Here is a 19491-nt window from a genome sequence, read left to right on the forward strand (position 1 = left end):
ATGAATAATAAAGACAAAAAGGGCTTACAGCTCAATGTGTGTTGAATGGCAAAAGAGAAGAAGCAGGGATCTGCCTGGTTCCACTAAAAAAAAAAAATACATCTTACCTTTTTAGCTGAAAGCACAGGAGTTCTTTCTTGCTCCCGAAGAGAGCTTTTCATGCAGATGGGGAGGTGGTTTGACTATTTAAACATGTGACAGTGGCATTCATTGGTAAAAGAATGTTAATTAAATGAGACATTTAAATAATCCTTGTCTTTCAAAAATGCAAATGGAATTAACAATCTTCTCTCTCTCATATTTTTGAGAAATTAGTGCTTCCCAGTGAAACTCCTTCACTGACACCAGATTCCTCCAGAACCAAAAACATTCTGGAAAATCTTTTGTATTCCATGGCCTGGTCAGACCAATTGGAATTTAAATCCTGGTAAATTTATCCCTGCTAGCAATAACTACATTAAACCTGCTACTGATAATTCTGCATTTGAAAGAACTCTAACTTTTGTAATTAATACAACAGATGAAGTTCTGGTATCTGGAAATAAGGGAGATCATCACTGAGCTTTCTCCTCAAGTTGGTCTGTGGTAGGGATGAAGTAAATAAGACTGTCCCTAATCCCGTTCACGAGTACTGAAGACTTGCAGAATTTACACAGCCTGTCCTCGGCACACAATTTCTTTGCATCCAGCTTCAGGAGAAACATGTTTATGCATTGCAGAAATGTATTTGGTTGTCTGAGCCATTACCAGTACTGTTTGTGTATCAGGAACATCATGCTCTTACTATGAAGTACTATGCCATAAATACTGTAGTCCCTGAATAGAGCTGGGGGGAAAAAAACTTAAAGTGTGTCACTCAGGACTGAGGTGGGCAATGCAAGGGTAATGCCTCTGAAGGCAATGCTGAATGACTTGGGATATGTTCTTTAAGTATAAGCAGCTGATTCAGGGTTTGATTTTTTTGTTTATGGTTGTTGGTTTGAGTTTTTCCTTGGACTACTTTCCATGGAGAAGATGAAGGGGAAAAGTACAATCTGAAATATCTCTAGTATGGAGCACCCCAAGATGAATCAGAAAATACTCTGTTGTGCTAGTAAGTTTTATTGTTTGCTGTGTTGATACAATTAGTTAGTCAGGATTCTACAGGATAAGACAGTCTACAGAGAAAATGAGGCTTGCACTGTGAAGTTCCTTCATGATAAAACTTCAGATTAAACAACTAGGCTTCTGGGAAAGACTCATTCTGTACACTTCCGAGAGTAGCATTCACACTGGGAGGCAGAAGGGATGTAGTGCTGCACCACTGACCCGTTGGCACATCGGAACGGGATCGTGACTGTGGTGGTTTGAGTGGCCTTACAGCAGCTGCACAGGTCTTCCCATTTCTCTGTCTCGAGAGAGTACCTGGTGTTGCTTCTGCACTTGCCCTAAATGGAAAAAAGAGATAGGAAGGTTGAACAGTGCCAGACCTCATTCCACTCAGAATCCCAGTTCTTCCCTTCAAAACATCCGTGGACGGCTTTGCCTGAGTTCTGTAACATGAACTCAGAAACAGGGGCCTGATTCCAGAGTGTGGGATGCTGCTCAAAGAGTAATGTCTGATGAGCGTAAGCATAGGAGAGATGAAGAAACTGGTCACACACAAAAAAAAGCCCATAACTTCAGTTATCACAGGCGATGTCCAGGGCTGCTGTGTTGGCTTCTGAGCACATATGGTTATCGTTCAGCTGTATGAGATCATACATTCAGAAAATGCTTTGGCCTAAATGGTGCAAACCACACATCCACTGTTGTCCTGCTGGTTGCTATTTTTTCTTGTTCTACTTGTCTGGCCACTTTAATAACTTAGAACAAGCTGTCAATATCTATAGCTATAACCTTTCATGCTTTAAAAAGAAATGGCCCCATATCACACTCTGTCAGAGTCCACTTCTTTCTGTGACTCTGTGGTCCTATTTCTGACTCTAATGAAATAAAATAATACATACAAAATCTGTACTTTTGCAGGTGAAACTTCAATACATATCACTTTATGGCTAAGGACCACTGACTTTGTGGACAGGACAAGAGGTCAAGAATTATTAGTTATGTCATAACTTGGACTGTATACAAGAGTTGATTAAAATCCCTGTATGAGGGTTGGTTATCTTGGACTGAGCAGCTTTCCCGCTACAACCCAGTCTGGGAAGAGAATGTCACCTTTGGTTCCCAGTCTCAGAGAGATGGGAACCCCCAGAAGGGAAGCCATGCTCCTGTTTCAAAAGGAAGTTGCCCTATAAGGTATAAGCAGTGATGGGCTGGAAATTAACCTTTTAATCTGATTATGGAAGAAATGCACAAGACATGTAGAACACAACAGCTTAGTGCCAAGGCTAACAGAGAGTTATATAGCTTATAGAGCACAGAACTCAAAACATGGCACTTAAGTTTAAAGGTCTTTCAAAGTATCATTCATCTAAATACCTATTTATGTTCTCCTAATGAACCTCAGAGCCTCAGTGCTTAACTATAGACTCAGATTCAAAAATCAGCTTTACCAATGCAAAGATAAAAATTATTTTCCTTTTTTGTAGAAATTCCTCACAGAGCCACTTCAGAGTCATTAATTTCCAGTGGAAGCAAAGGAAAGTGGGATGAACACAGCCTTTGTGTCTAACATATATGCCTTTTCTTCATGCTGGCTTCAATAGGGAAAATTCAGCATCACCAAACCACTTTAGGAGATAAATGTCAATGAGTTTTACACTGAGTCAGTCAGTGAGGACAGAAACTGATGCTCCACTCACTGAAGTGAAGCCATAGTGGAGGAAAATGTTTGCTTTCACAGGAGAGAAAGTGGGGAAGGACAGGTCTTGGGGCAGAGGGTGGTTGCTTTCGTTAGTTACCTCACAATGAGAAATGGGCACTTCCCTTTCAGCCACACATCCGTTGATATTCCCATACTGCAGTCTGGTACTTACTGGCCGACATTCCACTTCCACACCTAAAATAAAGCAGAAGAAAAAAGTGTTTGACATTGCTGAAAACTGTTTTTTGTAACTCAGTTCCCCTCATTCCTGAAACTGCTGATAGCAAGATGTTATTCCTGGCAAGATCCTTAGTGAGGGGTGTCTCCTTAGAGGAGTTAATGTAGAGTTGTGTGACTATATCACACTACAGCCCTAAAATTCCACTGGAGAGCAGGGTTTGCCTCATGTTTCTTTTCAATCGACTTCTTTGTTTTAAAGTCACCTTGGCCATCTAACACCTGCCTTTTGGTTTCTGTGTTACACAACTCTCCTTTTAAAGACAGTTCAGTGGTACATGAGGCAAGGAGTACAGGGAAGGGTGACACACATGGGAACTCCAACATCCTGATGAGAGAAACAGAGCACCCTGACCTGGCTGTTCCTGTGCCTGTCACAGGAGAGACATCCCATTGCCTTGGGATGATGCCCCTTCAAGGACAGTCAGTGGGAGCAGCAGCTCTGCAGGTCACCTTAGAGACTGAGGAGAGCCACTGCCTTCTGGACTGTGTGGGACTCCTCATGCAATGCTAGGGAGGAACACGACTGACTTGGCATGGGATTTTTAGGAGAGGAACAAAAGGTGGGGGAAGAGAAGGACTAAGTGGTTTGGTGAGGAACAAGCATGGGGGGAAAAAAAAAAAGAAACGAAAGTCAGTGTTTCTGGCTCCAGGGCTGCAACTACAATTTCTCTTTTAATGATTTCATCACTTCAATTGATAAAAACTGTCCACCTGGAAGGACGATTGTGTCCACCCAACTGAAAAGCCCAAGCCAAATAATTGTCATGAGAGGAAATACAGCTTCATCTCCTTTTTGATCCTGACTTATCAACTTGCTTTTAAGTTACTTTATTACTCTGATTTACTTTTTTTTCCTTGTAGGCTGTGCCTCCTCTGCAAAGGCAAATGCTTGTAACTTAACAAGACATATACAATTGGGATCAACAGGGAAAAGGTGTAAGAAGCAGAGATGCAACTGGTAAGTGGGAAAATAAGGAATATCCTTTTCAATTATCAAGTCCTCTGCCAGTTCCACAAAAATCCAGTGAGAAAATAAGCCTGTCCACTGACCACTGTCATGCTCCTACGTGCTTAAAACCTGGACCAAAGCCCTCAGACGCACTAACAAACTCCAGTTATGATGGTATTACATAGAAAGGGAAATTGGCTTCTGAAATAACCTTTGCCTAAAGACATGTAAGACTCTACTGAGCCAAAGGCATCACCCTGGACTTGAGAGGAGTTCTTTGCCCAGTTCTTATGGTACTAAGACATTTGGAAGATAGACTCTCTCAAGATCTTGCAAGGCAATGTAATCTGTGTCCATGAGAAGCTAACTATGCTCTTCTCTGACTTTAAGAATAATTAAATTGCTGTGGTTTTGCAGTAGCTTTGCCAAGCCTTGGTGTTCCCTGGAGAGTATGTAACAGGCTGTGTGTTGCTACTGAGTGCCTGGTGCCAAGATATAAATAAAGAGGAGGGAAAAAGAGAGTCTGCTGTCTAAAAGTATGTTTGATTCAAAGTTATGTGTTAATCACCATCCTGTAGTTAGCTGGCTGGAGGCAGTATGTTGGGTTTTTCCTTATGAAAGGCCCTGAATAGGGAAGCACAGGGCTGTGCTGTAATACAGGGCTTTTTCAGTTTTGACCTATATCCAGGCAAACAGCAACAGGAATAAGGATCTGAAGGTCCATACAATATGGGAGTTTTTAGGCATGCAGCATTTCACTCAGATCAGTTTGCTTTTGCTGCTGCAAGGAGGTATCACTTTTAAATAACTGTATAATGAATATTTGTGTTGAGCTGTGCTCATTTGGGACTGGGTTTCTCCTCAGTTACTGATTGGCACTCTCAATTAGTGCAGCCTGCCCACCACCCTTCCCTGAAATCTTAAATCTGTTTTTGTTAATAAATAATTTTGGGTATTCCTTACTTGAAGCCTGGTAGATCAAAGCTCTCTCAACTAAATTACCTCTTTGATCCATTTGATGACAGTCTATCTCAGTAGCTTTCTATTTCTCAAGCCAGAGCTCAGTGATTATATAGACAGGCAGTGGCTGCAAACTCCCTAGGAGTTGACATCCTTCATCAGGGGTATTATTGCAGCAGTTCCTGTGCCAGTGTGGTGATGGGCTGCTATGCTGGTCATCTTTTATTTATTAGAACATGCATAGCAAAAAAAAATAGAAAATTAAAAAACTAAAAGACATAACAGGACAAAGGCAAGATGTTGATATTCTGACCTTATAAGAGAATACCAATCTTTTGTTACTTCTTTTAAAATTTTAAATATCTACAGTATTATTAATCTTTTACTTACAGGGGAGAAAACTGAGAGGTTTTCTCTTCACAAAAGCATCAGAGATTCATTTTAGAAATGAGAACCCAACCCTGCAATCCTTCCTTATGTAAGCAAAACCCTTTCCTACACTCACAGCCTGACTGACATTTGGATACATGAAATTAAGAGCTGCAGGACTGACTCCTAAACTGCCAAATTTAAGATGCAGTCAGGCTGTTCCATAGGAATGCACCTTTGTCAAACATTTCCCCTACCATTTTTTGGTTATTATATCATCAAAAACCAGTACTGCTACTAGGTTTTGGGGGTTGTTTTTTTCTTTTGCTAAATTAATTTTAAGTTGATTGATTATTCATGAGGTGTTTTCCTCACATATTCAGTAGTATCAGGTTATGTGCCTTGTCAGGCTGTCTGTGCAGTGCTGTTCCTGTTATCACCAGATGAACAATAAAATGAAGCATTCATAATTAACATCTGCATAAAATGTGGAGAGTGTCTATTTCTTTCTAAGCACTTGTGAATACTGTCAAAACACGTGTTCTAGATGACAAAACATGACAGCAGGATCCCAATCAGAGGGCGGAATTCTTTGATGGTTTATTACAACCACACTGCTGAGCTCTGTTTCATTTAACTGCACATTATGCAAAATGCAGCTCCTTACACAGTAGCTTACACTCTCTGCAATTTCCATACAAGACTCCTGGCTCATTTACTTACATGTGTCACAGCAGGTGTTACCAATTTTTGCAATTCTGCCCTAAAACAACAAAAAAACAGAAAATTCAAATTTTGGCATAAGCGATACACATTTGTTCTGCTGAAAGAACCCAAAGAATGTGTATAACAGGATACTAGGGAAAAAAAAACAACACCCACCTGTATCTATATTGTATAAAAATATAAATCTACTTTAATAGTCTTTTCTTTATCCTTTTTAATGCTTTGAACTGGTGGCTGTATTTTCTGATAGCTGATTTGAAATAGTTTACTATATTAGCAAGTCCAACACCAGAAAAATCATGCTTTCACCTTCTAGTAGGAGCTTTCTAAAGTAAAAACATTGGATATAAATAAATTCCTGGAAACCAGAGTGATAAAATCAATAGCATTCAAGTCCTATATCTGTTTAAGAAACCAAGTTAAACAGTCATTCATTATTATTTCAGCAGTATAGATGAAAGTATGTCTATTCCACAATAGCTGAAAAATGTACAAACAAATCAGCATAAAACATCACATCTGTCAAGCTAAAAACTTTGTTTCTTGTTTCACTACCACCATTCAGAAAATAATTCTCAGAAATATGTGTATGGTGCAAATTGTTGAAAACCCATAGTGAAAGGAAAAAAGGAGCAATATTTACTCTGCAGGATGATGCCATTGTTGTACTAAACCCCTGAGCTTCCTACAGCATTGTAAAACTTCATTTCCCTAACCTCAGAGAAAAAATGTCTTAGCATTTCAGATGCATATTTATTTGGGAAAAAAAAAAAAAAAGAGGGGTTGATCTGATTGTTTTCTCAGTTTGTATAATTATTTACTGAGTTTTCCTCTGGACATCAAACTGAAAATTATATTTTATATATTTTACATAAATATAAAATTTTATATATATATAGTTACAAGAACCATTTTCATATGTTTGATACCTCAAGTAGTCAGCTTCATATTCATCTATGATGCTTTATAACAGAGTTACTTCTCCCCCACAGTACTGCCCCACAAAAAAACAACATATATTTTAAAACAGAGAAAACTTACATCTTTCTGAATTTCAAAGGAAGTTCAAATTCAGTTTAGCCAAGGGGCTGGGAGAGGGCTGGGGTTTCCCACCCTAACACACATAAGGTACCCATATACAGCACCATAAACATGACAGAGTCCATTAGAAATCCTGGAAACAGGAGCCATTTCACTACTTACTCCTTCAGCCAAGCATCTTCTGGAATCAAATGGAGGACAGCTCGTGATTCTCCTTTCCCAGACAAATTCCCCTTTCTCATTGACTCTGCAGGAGTGACTGTCACAGCCATCCTGAAGGGTTTCATTTGGCTGTAAAGATTTAAGGGTTGTTAGCTTCACGCAGAAACAACCGGGGACAGGAAGTTTTCATTCATTTACTGATATTTCAATTAACCTACCATGGTGGTGACATTATAAAACACGGAAATCTTTAGTGAACAGAATTGTTTATCAACTATTTACTCATCTCCTATTTACTTCCACAGCCATATTGGTTACAGCTCTGCCAAGACTGCCAAAGCCTGACCTTTTCCAGCTCTCAAAAGGGAAGAAATTTCCATTAACTTGAATGAGAAACTTCTCCAATTGAGAAACTTGGGAGTTAAGCCTATGAATTGTCTTTTAAAGAGATATACATTAAACTATTTACCTTCTGACTGAGTTGGGAGCTTCTTTAAAAAAATACATAAAAACACGCCCCCACCAACACCCAGAATCATTTAGGTTGGAATAAACCCTTAAGAACAAGTCCAGCCATTAACCTCACACTGCCAAGCCCACCACTAAACCATGTACCCAAGTGCCACATCTACACATCCCTTAAATCCCTCCAGGGATGGTGACTCCACCATTGCCTTGGGCAGCCTGTTCCAGTGCTTGACAACCCACTTTCAGTGAAGATGTTTTTCCCCATATCCAGTCTAAACCTCCTCTGGCACAACTTGAGGCTGTTTCCTCTTGTCCTGTCACTTGTTACCTGAGAGTAGAGCCCGACCCTCACCTGGGTGCAACCTCCTGTCAGGGAGTTGTAGAGAGTGGGAAGGTCCTCCCTGACCCTCCCTTTCTCCAGGCTAAACATTCCCAGCTCCCTCAGTTGCTCCTCACAGGACTTGTGCTCCAGACCCTTCACCAGCTTCATGGCTTTTCCCATACTCTCCCCATCTAAAACTTCTCTCAGGAAAGGAATGAAAGAAAATTTTACATGCTGTGCCTTGTGACAGATGATGGGTTTTAACCAGAAAAATATGCATTCCTGTTTAAGGACCTATTATGCATCAAGGCCAGGCTGGATGGGGCTCTGAGCAACTTGGTCTAGTGGAAGGTGTCCCTGCCCATGGTAGGGGGTTGGAACAAGATGATCTTTAAGGTTCCTCCGAACCCAAACCATTCTAGGATTCTATGCTGGATTTTTTGTTTTTAAATTCCTGTTTTCAACTTAAGTTATCTATGTCACATTTTAATTAGATTTTAATTTCCTCTAAGTATTCCAGTTAAAGTTCCTTGTTTGCAGGTACATCTGGAATGTCACTCTATAATTTTGCACTCTGGTATGAAGCAGCCTATTTTCTCATTTACTAACAGATTAACTTTCTTGGTCAATCATCCTGAGAGATAAAAGAAAAAGCACTACTAATCCCATGCTACCTAATCAAAAAGGAGGGGGGAAAAAGCATTTTCCTTGGGTTCAGCAAAAGCCTGTGATACCTTTACATTTATTCATAAATGAAAGAAAAAGTACTTAAAACTTACCTGAAGATATTGAATCCTTCCATCTTTCACCCTGATGGTACAAGAAGTTGGCACACATTTTCCACAGCAAGAGCCAGGGATATCCTGCCTTCTGTAATTCTAGAAGGTAAAGGACATTTTTCTGGATTTATTTTGTTTTAACTATGCATCCTACATTTATTTTAAGAAGGATTTTTAGAAAAACTAAAATACAGTGGACAAAGTGATAGCCAGCAAAATGCTTTTTTAAACAGTAGGACTAGACTTGCTTAATCTAATTAGTTGCATAATTTTCCTTTTTTAAAAGGCTGGCATTAATCCTTGTACTGATTTATTATACAATGAAGAAAAAAGTTTATTTCCTAGTACAAAGCCTCCTGTGACCACAAAATCCAACATTTTTTGACTATAACAGTTGCAAGGTCAGGATCACTAAACAACACACGACAGTAGGAGAGGGTAGCTTGGAAAAGTAGCTGGAAGTGCTTAAATCAGGGAGAAAAGGGCAGGATAATCAGTGGGGAGGGAAAGTGGAGGAAAAGGCTGGGGTGGAAAATTTGGACTATGGAAAGAAAAAGGAAATGGCCTGATAAAACAAGAAATTAAAGGGCATCCGAGGGGCTATGATATAATAGGGAAGGGAGGAAGGGAGAGGGAGAAAGGGAGGAAGAAAGGGAAAGTTGGGAGAAAGGGGTAAAGAAGAAAGGAAAGAAGGAAGGAAGGAAAGCAAGGAAAGAGAGGAATACGGAGCCCCATAAACAGCACAGAAGGAAAAAACAGTGGCAAGGAAAAGAGCATGGGAGAATGAGCAGCACTATATGGAGAGGAAGAAAGATAAAGAGTGGATAATGGAAAATAAAAAAAAAAACAAACCAGAAAAGAACCAAGTTAACATGTGAGGTGTCCCACAGTAATGTCTCCAGCTGCTCCAGATAACCAACAGCTGCTTATGATGAGCTGAACATTTTCAAGGCAACAAATACTTTCTTCTTGAGTGAAGGCATGCATGTCATCCATATGTTTTTTATAGAAAGAGAATTTGGGAAAGGTGGGGGGTTACTATTAAATCATTGGGAGAAAACATAGTTCATTGTTATTTAGGTGAACTTGCTCTACTAGCAAAAATGTAAGCACCTAAAGTAGGTCGTAAAATGTCCAAAAAAAATGACCCTCCCGAGCAGAATATGCTGCAGTTGGCTGCACTTCAATTACCAGTGCATTTACTTTCACAACTTCAACATCCAGGAGAAAACAGGTGCTCCTGAGAGAATATGTACTCTAGTACATATCTGGTTTTATCCATTATGAAGGAATTGCTGAATTGCTTTTAATCTAGGTGTACCATGAAGTCAAAGACTTTGAGACAGCAAGGATCCTAAGTCTGTGAGTGAATCCCACTGGCCTTACAGGGATACATTCTGTGTCTTATTTGATATTTTTTTACCCCTCAAGCTCCACAGATTCATTACAGTGGCTAGAAAGGGATATCTATACCTAGACCTGCAACTTCCCTTGGGTAGCTGCACATCTCCCAAACACAGATTCATAGTCCTTAATAAGCCCAACTGGAAATGGCCCTTCCTTCAGGGTTTTTTGTTTAGTCTGTGCTTTTGGGTCACGTGGGGGAAAGGAGCTGTTTGGGAATTGTGTGGGTGGTGAAAGAAGCAGGAGTGGAATGTTTCCTCATTCTTTTTACTACGTATTATATTGATTCCTCTACCTTTAGTTCCTACAGCTGGCTTCTTGCATTGAACAGCAAGAATGAATGTTTGTGTATTTTATGTGTGGGAACATACATTTGCATACGTGCTTCTGGCCACAGATTCATTCTAGTGTATCTGGTTTTTTTCATGGATCTGCCAGGTTATATTTTGTGGAAGTGAGAAAGATGCTCAGCACTGAGCTTGGCCATTTATTTACCCTTCAGAAGCTTGTGTCTATAATCATACCTTACAGGAGGGGTGATATTAGGGTCCAGAACGACAAAAAGCATTCCAGATTCTCTCTTTTCCCACAGACCACATCCACATCAGCAAATAAAAGGGGTCAAGGCCAGTTTTCTGGCCCTGCAGACAAGCAGAACACATACGTATGACTAATCTGCATTGTCCACACAAAACATGCTGGCCTTGGGCTGTCCTGTACCTAGGCACTATTTGGAAGTTTTCTAGTCTCAACAGGCCAACTGGGACACTGCAGACAATTCTTCAAGCTAAGGGGTGTCAGGACATAATCTGAGCCTGCAGTTTTGCTCTATTTTGTTTATTAGTAGAGACGAATCTCTACAGAAACTTGACTTACTACACTTCCAGTCTTTTCCATTTCTGCTAAGGGATTGAAAATTGAACTCATCCAAAACTCTTCCCCTTTTTTTTCCAGGGACCTTATCCATGTATGCCTGTCCTGGACATCAGTCAGGAATCCCATATGATCATGTTAGAGATGTGGATTTTTTGTGCTTGCACAGGCCTCTGGGTTTGGTTGGGCCCATTGGACTTCATCCATTACCCAGGAAAAGGCAGAAATGGAAGGGGCATTTAAGCCTTTTTCTGTGAAACCTAGCTGCTGGTTTGTGCTCTTTGGACATGGGGAGATTAAACCATCCTCTACAACTTGCTCGGGTCTCCTTCTACTTGAGGTATTGCTGTCAAAAGAGAAAACTATTTGATTTAGCAGAGCTAGTCAGGCCCTCCACTCACACAGTTGGTCAGTGAAGTAAAAATGGGAGGTATTTTCCTTTGGTTTTCCCAGCCAAACTCATTCCTTGTAGGTGATGGCAGCAAAGCAGCAGCAAAGACTTCAAAAATTCAAGTGGAACTGATGGAGACAGTCACCTCAAATCACCTAAGGCATGGCTGGGAAGTGGACAGAAATACTAGCGAGCCCAGCTATTGGACAATTTGGAATAGTCATGGAAAAGCCCTGAAGGATGGAGATCTGGCTGAGCTGCCAATCTCTGGAGAGATTGTGGGAAAGGGGACACAGCAGGTCCTGTTGCAAATGATTTGCCAAACATTATACTGCCTTAAAGGTAAGTAATCCAAAATACACAATAAAAATTGCCCATGGAGCTGAGAACCATGTAAAGTTATCTTTCCTGTGCTGTGGATTTAGATCAGATTTGGTCTTATGTCATCTCATTCATGGGAAGAAGGACACAGAGCCATGACTTCTCAGAGAAACCTGAAGAAAGGCAAAAGGTCCCAGAGTTATACCAAACAGAAATTGGTGTATACAGTGAAAACAGGACCTTCTCATCAGACAGTTCTTAATAAGAACATCCAGACTGCTCTCACTTACCCCTGGGCATGGTGGGCAGCTCACTTTTGTACACCTCAGAGTGTATTTCCGAGGCATTGGCTGGAAGTAGCAGTCACATGTTGTGCACTGATCCACCATCAGGCGCCTCCCAGCCTGAAACATCAGAACAGTTTGTCAGTGAGTGACTGTCTCTTCAGCAAAACTCAAATAAACAAGCCATTTTATCTAGGATAAATCTCTTTCATTAAATCTTGCATTGTAACTCTTTGCTAGACAAACGAGAAAACCAATGCCCTCAGTTTCCAGAGACCCAAACTTTTGCATCTCTAATTCCAGAACAAGCAGCATAGCACAAGGCTATTTTTCAATAAAGCCTTTTAAAAGTTCTTAATCTGAGAAATGGCACCGGCATTTCTTACTTTGTTGCTTTCAAAGTAAGCAAGCAAAAAAGGAATCCTTGAAAGTCATGAGGAAGATCTTATCATGAGCTGTCCTGACTGCGTGGTTGCCAACGGTTCATTTTTCGACTGTAATGAATTGGTTTGCCAACAAGTTTTTATTCTTGAGCCACCACAACCCACAGATGATGGGCAGAAATTGCTTGTTATTGTTCTTGTACTAATACTGCTTGGAATCTCTAAAGGCCTAAAAGCTTAAAATTGAGAAAGGACGAAATAAAACAAAATCAGAAACAGAATTACTGATTGAAGAACCCTACTTGTCCATAGTTACAAGCAAACCAGTGGCTGAGCTGGCACACAGTGCAAATTCCCTGAGCTCTTCCCCAACACCTTTTTTGCTGGATCCCATCACCTTCTCAAAGCAAGTAAACTGACATTTCAAATGTAGAGCAAAAATGCCAAACCATTTAACGGGAAACAAAAGGATGTGGGGTTAGTAATTGGATTCCCAGCACTGAAAGGATTTCTAAATACAAAGTCTTTCTTCTGCCCAAGTGCAGAGCCTTTCACTTCAACCCCAAAATAACAAACCACTAACACTGAAGGGACAAAGTGGGAGAAGTCTATTCAAGATTTTCACAAAGAACTTCTAAAAGCTAATAAATAAGGTAAACAGACATTTCATATTGCTAGACTATGAAAGCTTTGAGTTGTGCTTCAAAAATCAATGGAATGCCACTGCTGACTTCCTTCGGAACAAGAACTTCCCATGCTACATGCTGTGCATATCCTTAGATTCCTTTTTTAATTATTACACACTAGTAAATGTTCATGGAAAAAATGGAGCAAAAATAAGAAGCTGGATAAAGTAATTGTGTAAAGGTAATGCACTTGTGGTTAGTTTAGAGCCAATACTCTGACATATACCCTCAAGGACAAATGTTCTGATTAAAGGATTTTAGCTACCTTCTTATTCTGTGCCCCAGGACAACAGAGGTCCTCAGGCCTCAGCCATTTTCTATAAAGCACCAGCAACAGTAATGGCTTTTGTCTTGTTTTGTGGAGGTCTAGAAAAGAGATCCTCCACATACAGCATGATGGAAGAGGCAATACCAGTGGGGGAGATCTCACCTTGAGGCCTCAGCATGGGACTCAGCTTTCCTGGTTTAACTTTTTGCAGTGAATATCATTAAGCTGGAGCATTAAGAAACCTCAGTGGATACAGGCATGAGGATACACTCCTATTTTGCTATGGGAGAGGGATGGTGGGCTGGTTTTGGCTGGGGTAGAGTTAATTTTCTTCCCAGTGGCTACTATGGGGCTGTGTTTTGGATTTGTAATGAACAAATTCATTGTGATAATATAGATGACATATATTTTACATACACACACACACACACACACATATATATGTATATGGTGATAATATAGAGCTGGTTTTGCTGTTGGTGAGCCATTGCTTGCACAGAGCCAAAGTCTCTTCTGCTTTTCCTGCTGCCATGCTGGTGAGGAGACTGGAGGTGCCTGGAAGGCTAGGAGGAGACAGAGCCAGGACAGGTGATCCCACATGACAAAAGGGATATTCCAGACCACATGGTATTATGTATATAAAGTGAAGGGAAGATGGAAGAAGGTGTGGACGTTTGGAGTGATGGTGTTTGACTTCCCAAGTCACTGTTACACATGCTGGAGCCCTGCTTTCCTGGGGATGGCTCACCTGCCTGCCCATGGGAAGTAGTGAATTAATTCTTTGTTTTGATTTGCTTTGCTTGCATGGCTTTTTCTTTCCTTGTTAAACTATCTTTATCTTAACCTATGAGTTTTTCAACTTTTACCCTTCCTGTTCTCTTCCCAACCTCACTGGTGGGGGAGTGAGTGAGCTTGGTTGGTGGCTGGGGTTAAACCACAACAGATGGATAGCAAATACCATATGAAACTCCAAATTTTTTGTTTCATCTCAACATTGGAAAGCATTCAGGCACCAGAGTGATGGTCCTAGGACAGAACACGTGGCATTCAACCCAGTGACACGAGCACTGCTCTCCATGTTTGCAGCTCCACACACACGTGTGTATGTACACATATTGTGGAGTCAGTAATTGGATTCCTTGCAAATCTGGGAGATGCCCTCATCATGTTGACCTGCTTCAAACTGTGGCTGGATTTGTTCAGTTTAGTACCATAACCATACTTAATTCAGGCCTTCTAGAAGAATGCCTCAGCAGCTCCAGGCTTTAACACCACAAAGAAAAGGTTTATAAAGCCCCAACTGATATTATAATTGATATCCTTGTCGAATCTTCTAATACTTCTGACATTCCAATGAATACAAAATAGATAGATAAAGCTGAGTTTATATCAAAAATCACTGTTACAGGCAAGAACACAGGGATTACTAGAGACATTTTAAAATTAAATCCTCACACACAAGCACCTCAAACTTTAGGGGGCAAGTCTTACCTTGATCCAAAGTTTGCTTAGCATGGCAGAATTGAATGAAATAATGGATTGATACATCTTTTCTCCTTTATATAACACACCTATCATGTGTTTTCTTGGTTAATGTGAAATGAAATGTCAATATCTGTTAACCCTCACAAACAAAATAACCTGCATAAAGCCCAAATCTACTCAGGTCGGCCTCAAAAAATGCCACTCAGTAAAAGCCTGGGAACATAGATGAGTGATACAAATAATTCTTTTGGTAAACACAGCCACCTGCTTGGAATTCTGCAGTTGAAACCCACAGCATTGTTAAGAACAGCAGAGTGAGTGCAATGCAGCAAATTACTGGAATATAATATTGGTAACCAGACACAAGACAAAAATGTAAAGGGATTAAGGACACAGTCAGTTACCAGCACGGCAGTAAAAGATTCAAAATTTGGAACTATTCAGTGAATGAGTTAATGCAGCAAAGTTTTCCCTTGATATAAAATAAAACTTGAAACCTGTTCTTAAAGGACCCAGAATAAAGGTTTTGAAATCCAGGAAGTAAAAACTTCTGTGGACAGCACATCTTTCCTGACCAGGACTCTGGAACCAGTCACTGGAGCAGAGAATAGTACAAGGCAAAGCTGTAGTAACACCAGCTGCGCAAAAGCTTTCAGACATACAGCAAATTAACTCATAATATCTCATTAAATGAAGCTTAATTGAAAAGTTCATTCATTTTAGACAAGTTCTAATATAATAAGAATTAATCAAAATGTAGTTTTGTTCAGCTGAAACACTTCTTAAATTTAATTACAAATTTGGATAATTTGATTAAATAGGAATTTTTTTTTCAATACTGTAGAAGTAGAAATGTTTTGAAGTCTCAGAAATACAGGTATCTCTCATTTCACCTTCAAAGTGGCATTTTGTTTCAAAATTTGCTTGTACTTTATTTTAAAGTATTTTTAAATATTTCAAAACACTTGAGAAGAGGAAGAAAAAAGACTTTACTTGACAGATCAGGTAGAGGTTTCGTTGGAAGAGGAAAAAATTAGTTGGTCGTGAAAGAACAGCATGCAAGTGGAGAGACAACTGTTTGCAACACAGAATTTTTACATATATATATATATGTTTATCCTATATAACAGAAGGTGGCAGGAGCTGGGAATTACTATCCTGCTTGACATTCCCTACAAGTAGTCTCTATAGAAAGCCACAACTAGTTCTAAAGACACACTACAGAGGATACAAGGAGAAGGATCAAAGAAAAGAAGATTATTTCAGATTTTTACCACTTTTAAGCAAGTGTTCTGACAAGAAAGGCAGAGTTATTCCTTGGATTTAGTTCTCCAGGGAAGTAATCCCTACACAGAATGATGGATGCTTGATGACATGACTTTAGCTCTAAAATACTGATAAACTATGAAAAAAAAAATCCAAGCCAAGGGAAATAGATGGAGAAATGTTCCCCCGCCACATCTCCTCTAAAATAGGAAGAGATTTGAGTAAATTCACCTTTAAATAAATGAAAAAGGAAGACATATGTTGACAAAGCAGGAATACAGAGGCTAAAAGTTAGGTTAAATGACTAAAAGAGAACCTGTTTCCCTGGGGGATGATGAGAATATTTAGAGCTCCTTGACACCAGAGGTGCTGCCAGAATATGGATTTAGGGAAACAATGGACAATTGACAAACCTCGCCAAAGATAAATTCGGCATAAATGAGATCAGATGCTTAACTCCCATCATTCCCACTGTCATGGGCTGGGTTAAACATGTCTTAATCTATCCATTAAATACACAGTTGAGGAAAAATTTCCTCAGAGGGCATATCAGCAGGGATCTTGAAAGGGAAAAGAGGTCAAACAGTGAGGAAGCTCAGCTTTCCTGTTCCTGCTAATAGCCAAGGAGGGATACCTCTCCTTCCACACAGGTGGAGCAAGTCTCCATCCTTTTTTAATCTGCCTTATCCTCTAAACAGAATATGGGAAGTTTCTGCTTCCCTGAAGTGGGCAAGGATCATTTCTGAGATTAACCCTCGCAGATAGTTTCCTGTGTGTTTGGTAGTCTGCAAACCATTACATAACGCAGATTATCACCATTTCTAAGCACTTTTCTCAAGCACCCTTTCAAGAAAAGGAAACATTACTGTCCCTATTTTGCAGAAATACTTACTGTCATATAGGAAGACCATGGCAGGGTCATGAGCTGGACACAGACATGCTGAGTCCCTTGCCACTGCTTTTACTCCAAGGTCTCCCTTGCAGAGATTGTGTCTGAAAAAAGCTGCCCTTTATTCTCTCTGTGTATATTCTGGAAAGTGTGTTTCCTTCAAAAGCTCATTCATATATCTAAATCTCTTACCATCACAAGTAAAAGGAATTGTGTCTTACCCCAATTATAGTGCCATTCAAAGGACAACCATTCAAGGGGACTGAAAAAGAAGACAATATTCCATTTAGCATTACCATTATAATGACAGTACCAAGATTTAATCAATCACAGGTATGACTTATGATAGTTCCAACTTGAAGAAATGTACACCAAGTTTCACTGTAAAGAGTCATATCTGAGCCCTCTTACATTACACCTTGAAAGGCAGCAATATTTGTCAGTTATCCTTAATTCCACATCAAAATATCCCTTGCTGAGCTATTTTTTAACAAGTACATGGTACAATGTAAATTTTCCCCTCCAGTTCAAGCCTCACATTCTCAGAAGATGCACCCAGGTTTTCTGCAAGTTAGAGTGTGTATATCCTCTCCTCTTCCCACTGCTACCTCCTCAGGCTGTGGTTGCACACATAGTTGTCAACTAAACACGACTGTGAGTCCTCCCAAATTGAGGCCAATTAGCCACATCTTTAGATTTGGACTTTGGAGCCAAGTCTATGCTAGGAATCACAGAATCATAGGCACACTGGAAGGGATGAAAGATCATCTTTTTCCAACCCTCCTGTCATGGGCAGGGACACCACTAGACCAGGTTGCTCAGAGCACCATCCAAACTGGCTTGGAACACTTCCAGTGATGGGGCAGTCACAGCTTCTCTGGGCAACCTGTGCCAGGGCCTCACCACCCTCACAGGGAAGAATTTCTTCCTAATACCTAACCTAAACCTACTCTCACTGTTTGAAGCCATTCCCCCTTGTCCTATCACTACATGGTAAACAGTCTCTCTCCATCTTCCTTGTGGGCTCCAGAGCTGGAGGCAGCACTGCAGGGGGCTCTCCCCAGAGGGGGCAAAGGGGCAGAATCCCCCCTACCCTGCTGCCCACACTGCTTTTGGTGCAGCCCAGGGCATGGGGGGAGTTCTGACTGCCAGCACACATGGCCAGCTCATGCACAGCCACAATCTCAGAGACAGGCAGAGGGCAACACGGCTGCCTGCAAACTCCTTTTCCTGGCAGGTACTGGAAAGAGCTTTGAACCTTCATAGGTCAAAAGCATCTCAAGCTCTCTTAAACGCCTAGCAATGCAGAAACAAAGCCCAGTATGTGTCTCTGAAGCAATGTAAAAGAGCTTCAACGGCACATGGTTCAACAGGAGACAGTGAATGCCAGCTGGGAAGAAGCTGGAAGGAATGCTGAGTTGGAAGGGACCCACAAGGGTCATTGAGTCCAACTCCTGGTCCTGCACAGGACCATCCGTTTGTCATACACAAAACCTTACCACATCTGCAGGAAGGACAGCAGTCAATTATTTGGTTGCACTGCAGCTCAGTTCCCTCTGGGCAGGCAGGCACATCCATCTGAGCACAAGAAACATTCTTTTCCTGCACAAAAACCTCATTGTTCACCTGGACACAGGAGTTGATAACGCAGCGGTTGAAGGGGGATCGCCACTCTGAGCCGACCTGATGGGAAATTATAAAAGAATTAAATATAGGCAGCAGTATTTGTGCCACTGGAGAGAGAGAAAACCACCACGGCCAGCATGCTAGTTTGCCAAAAGCAGATTTACTCCATCAGGAACAGCCTGTTCTCCACAAATCCTTACCATGACGATCACTTTATAGAGCTGCTTTGTTTGTAGAGAATAGGAATTACAGGGATAATTCCTAGAGGTGGAAAATAAAAGGACAGGTCAAATAACATATGTAAAAAGCACTTCTAAGTAGATTTAAATCTGCATTTGTTGCCTGGTAGTTGGATGCACTGCATTGCTGTGTGGCTGAGTTGGCCCTCTTTCTGCTGGAGCCTGCTGCAAATGAGCTCTGCTAAGCCCAAAGAAGGCTTTGGCAATAGGCTCTAGACCTGAAAACACTTGTAAATGTAGAAGAGACCAGATCCAGGACCTGTTGATAGTTTTACTGATTACAATCACCCATGGGGTCAGACAAAGTGGGAACTTCAAGTGCTATTTATGGGAAGGGACATCACCACAGGTCAGAAAGAAGATACCGCCACAGTTCAGTGCTGGGAGGAGCTGGTCGCTGCTTTGCAGCTTTATGCCTCCACTGGTACCATCCCAAACACACTTCAAGAACAGTGAAAGTGAAAATCAGACCCTCAACTGCAGTAAATTCAAACATCTTTGCTCTCAGGCTACACTTTCCTCTCATGTGTTTAAATATTTAGTTCTCAGTTAGTGACAAAAGATTTCAAAGA

General features: G+C 40.7%; 1 protein-coding gene across 1 annotated transcript in view; it reads right to left on the minus strand.

Moving 5' to 3' along the window:
* Positions 1-1081: 1081 nt before the first annotated feature.
* Positions 1082-19491, minus strand: part of VWF (von Willebrand factor) — a 131219-nt gene continuing 112809 nt past the window's right edge. Inside the window, exons 45-52 of the mRNA XM_027665954.1 lie at positions 18554-18737; positions 17276-17316; positions 12084-12197; positions 8805-8903; positions 7236-7364; positions 6030-6069; positions 2886-2983; positions 1082-1427 (exon numbers count right to left, since the gene is read on the minus strand). Of these exons, the coding sequence (XP_027521755.1) occupies positions 1239-1427; positions 2886-2983; positions 6030-6069; positions 7236-7364; positions 8805-8903; positions 12084-12197; positions 17276-17316; positions 18554-18737 (894 nt within the window). The 3' untranslated portion in view covers positions 1082-1238. The remainder of the gene's footprint in view (positions 1428-2885; positions 2984-6029; positions 6070-7235; positions 7365-8804; positions 8904-12083; positions 12198-17275; positions 17317-18553; positions 18738-19491) is intronic.

This window comes from Corapipo altera, unplaced genomic scaffold (assembly GCF_003945725.1).
Source record: "Corapipo altera isolate COAL_440 unplaced genomic scaffold, ASM394572v1 249, whole genome shotgun sequence".
In the NCBI taxonomy this organism is placed as follows: Eukaryota; Metazoa; Chordata; class Aves; order Passeriformes; family Pipridae; genus Corapipo; species Corapipo altera.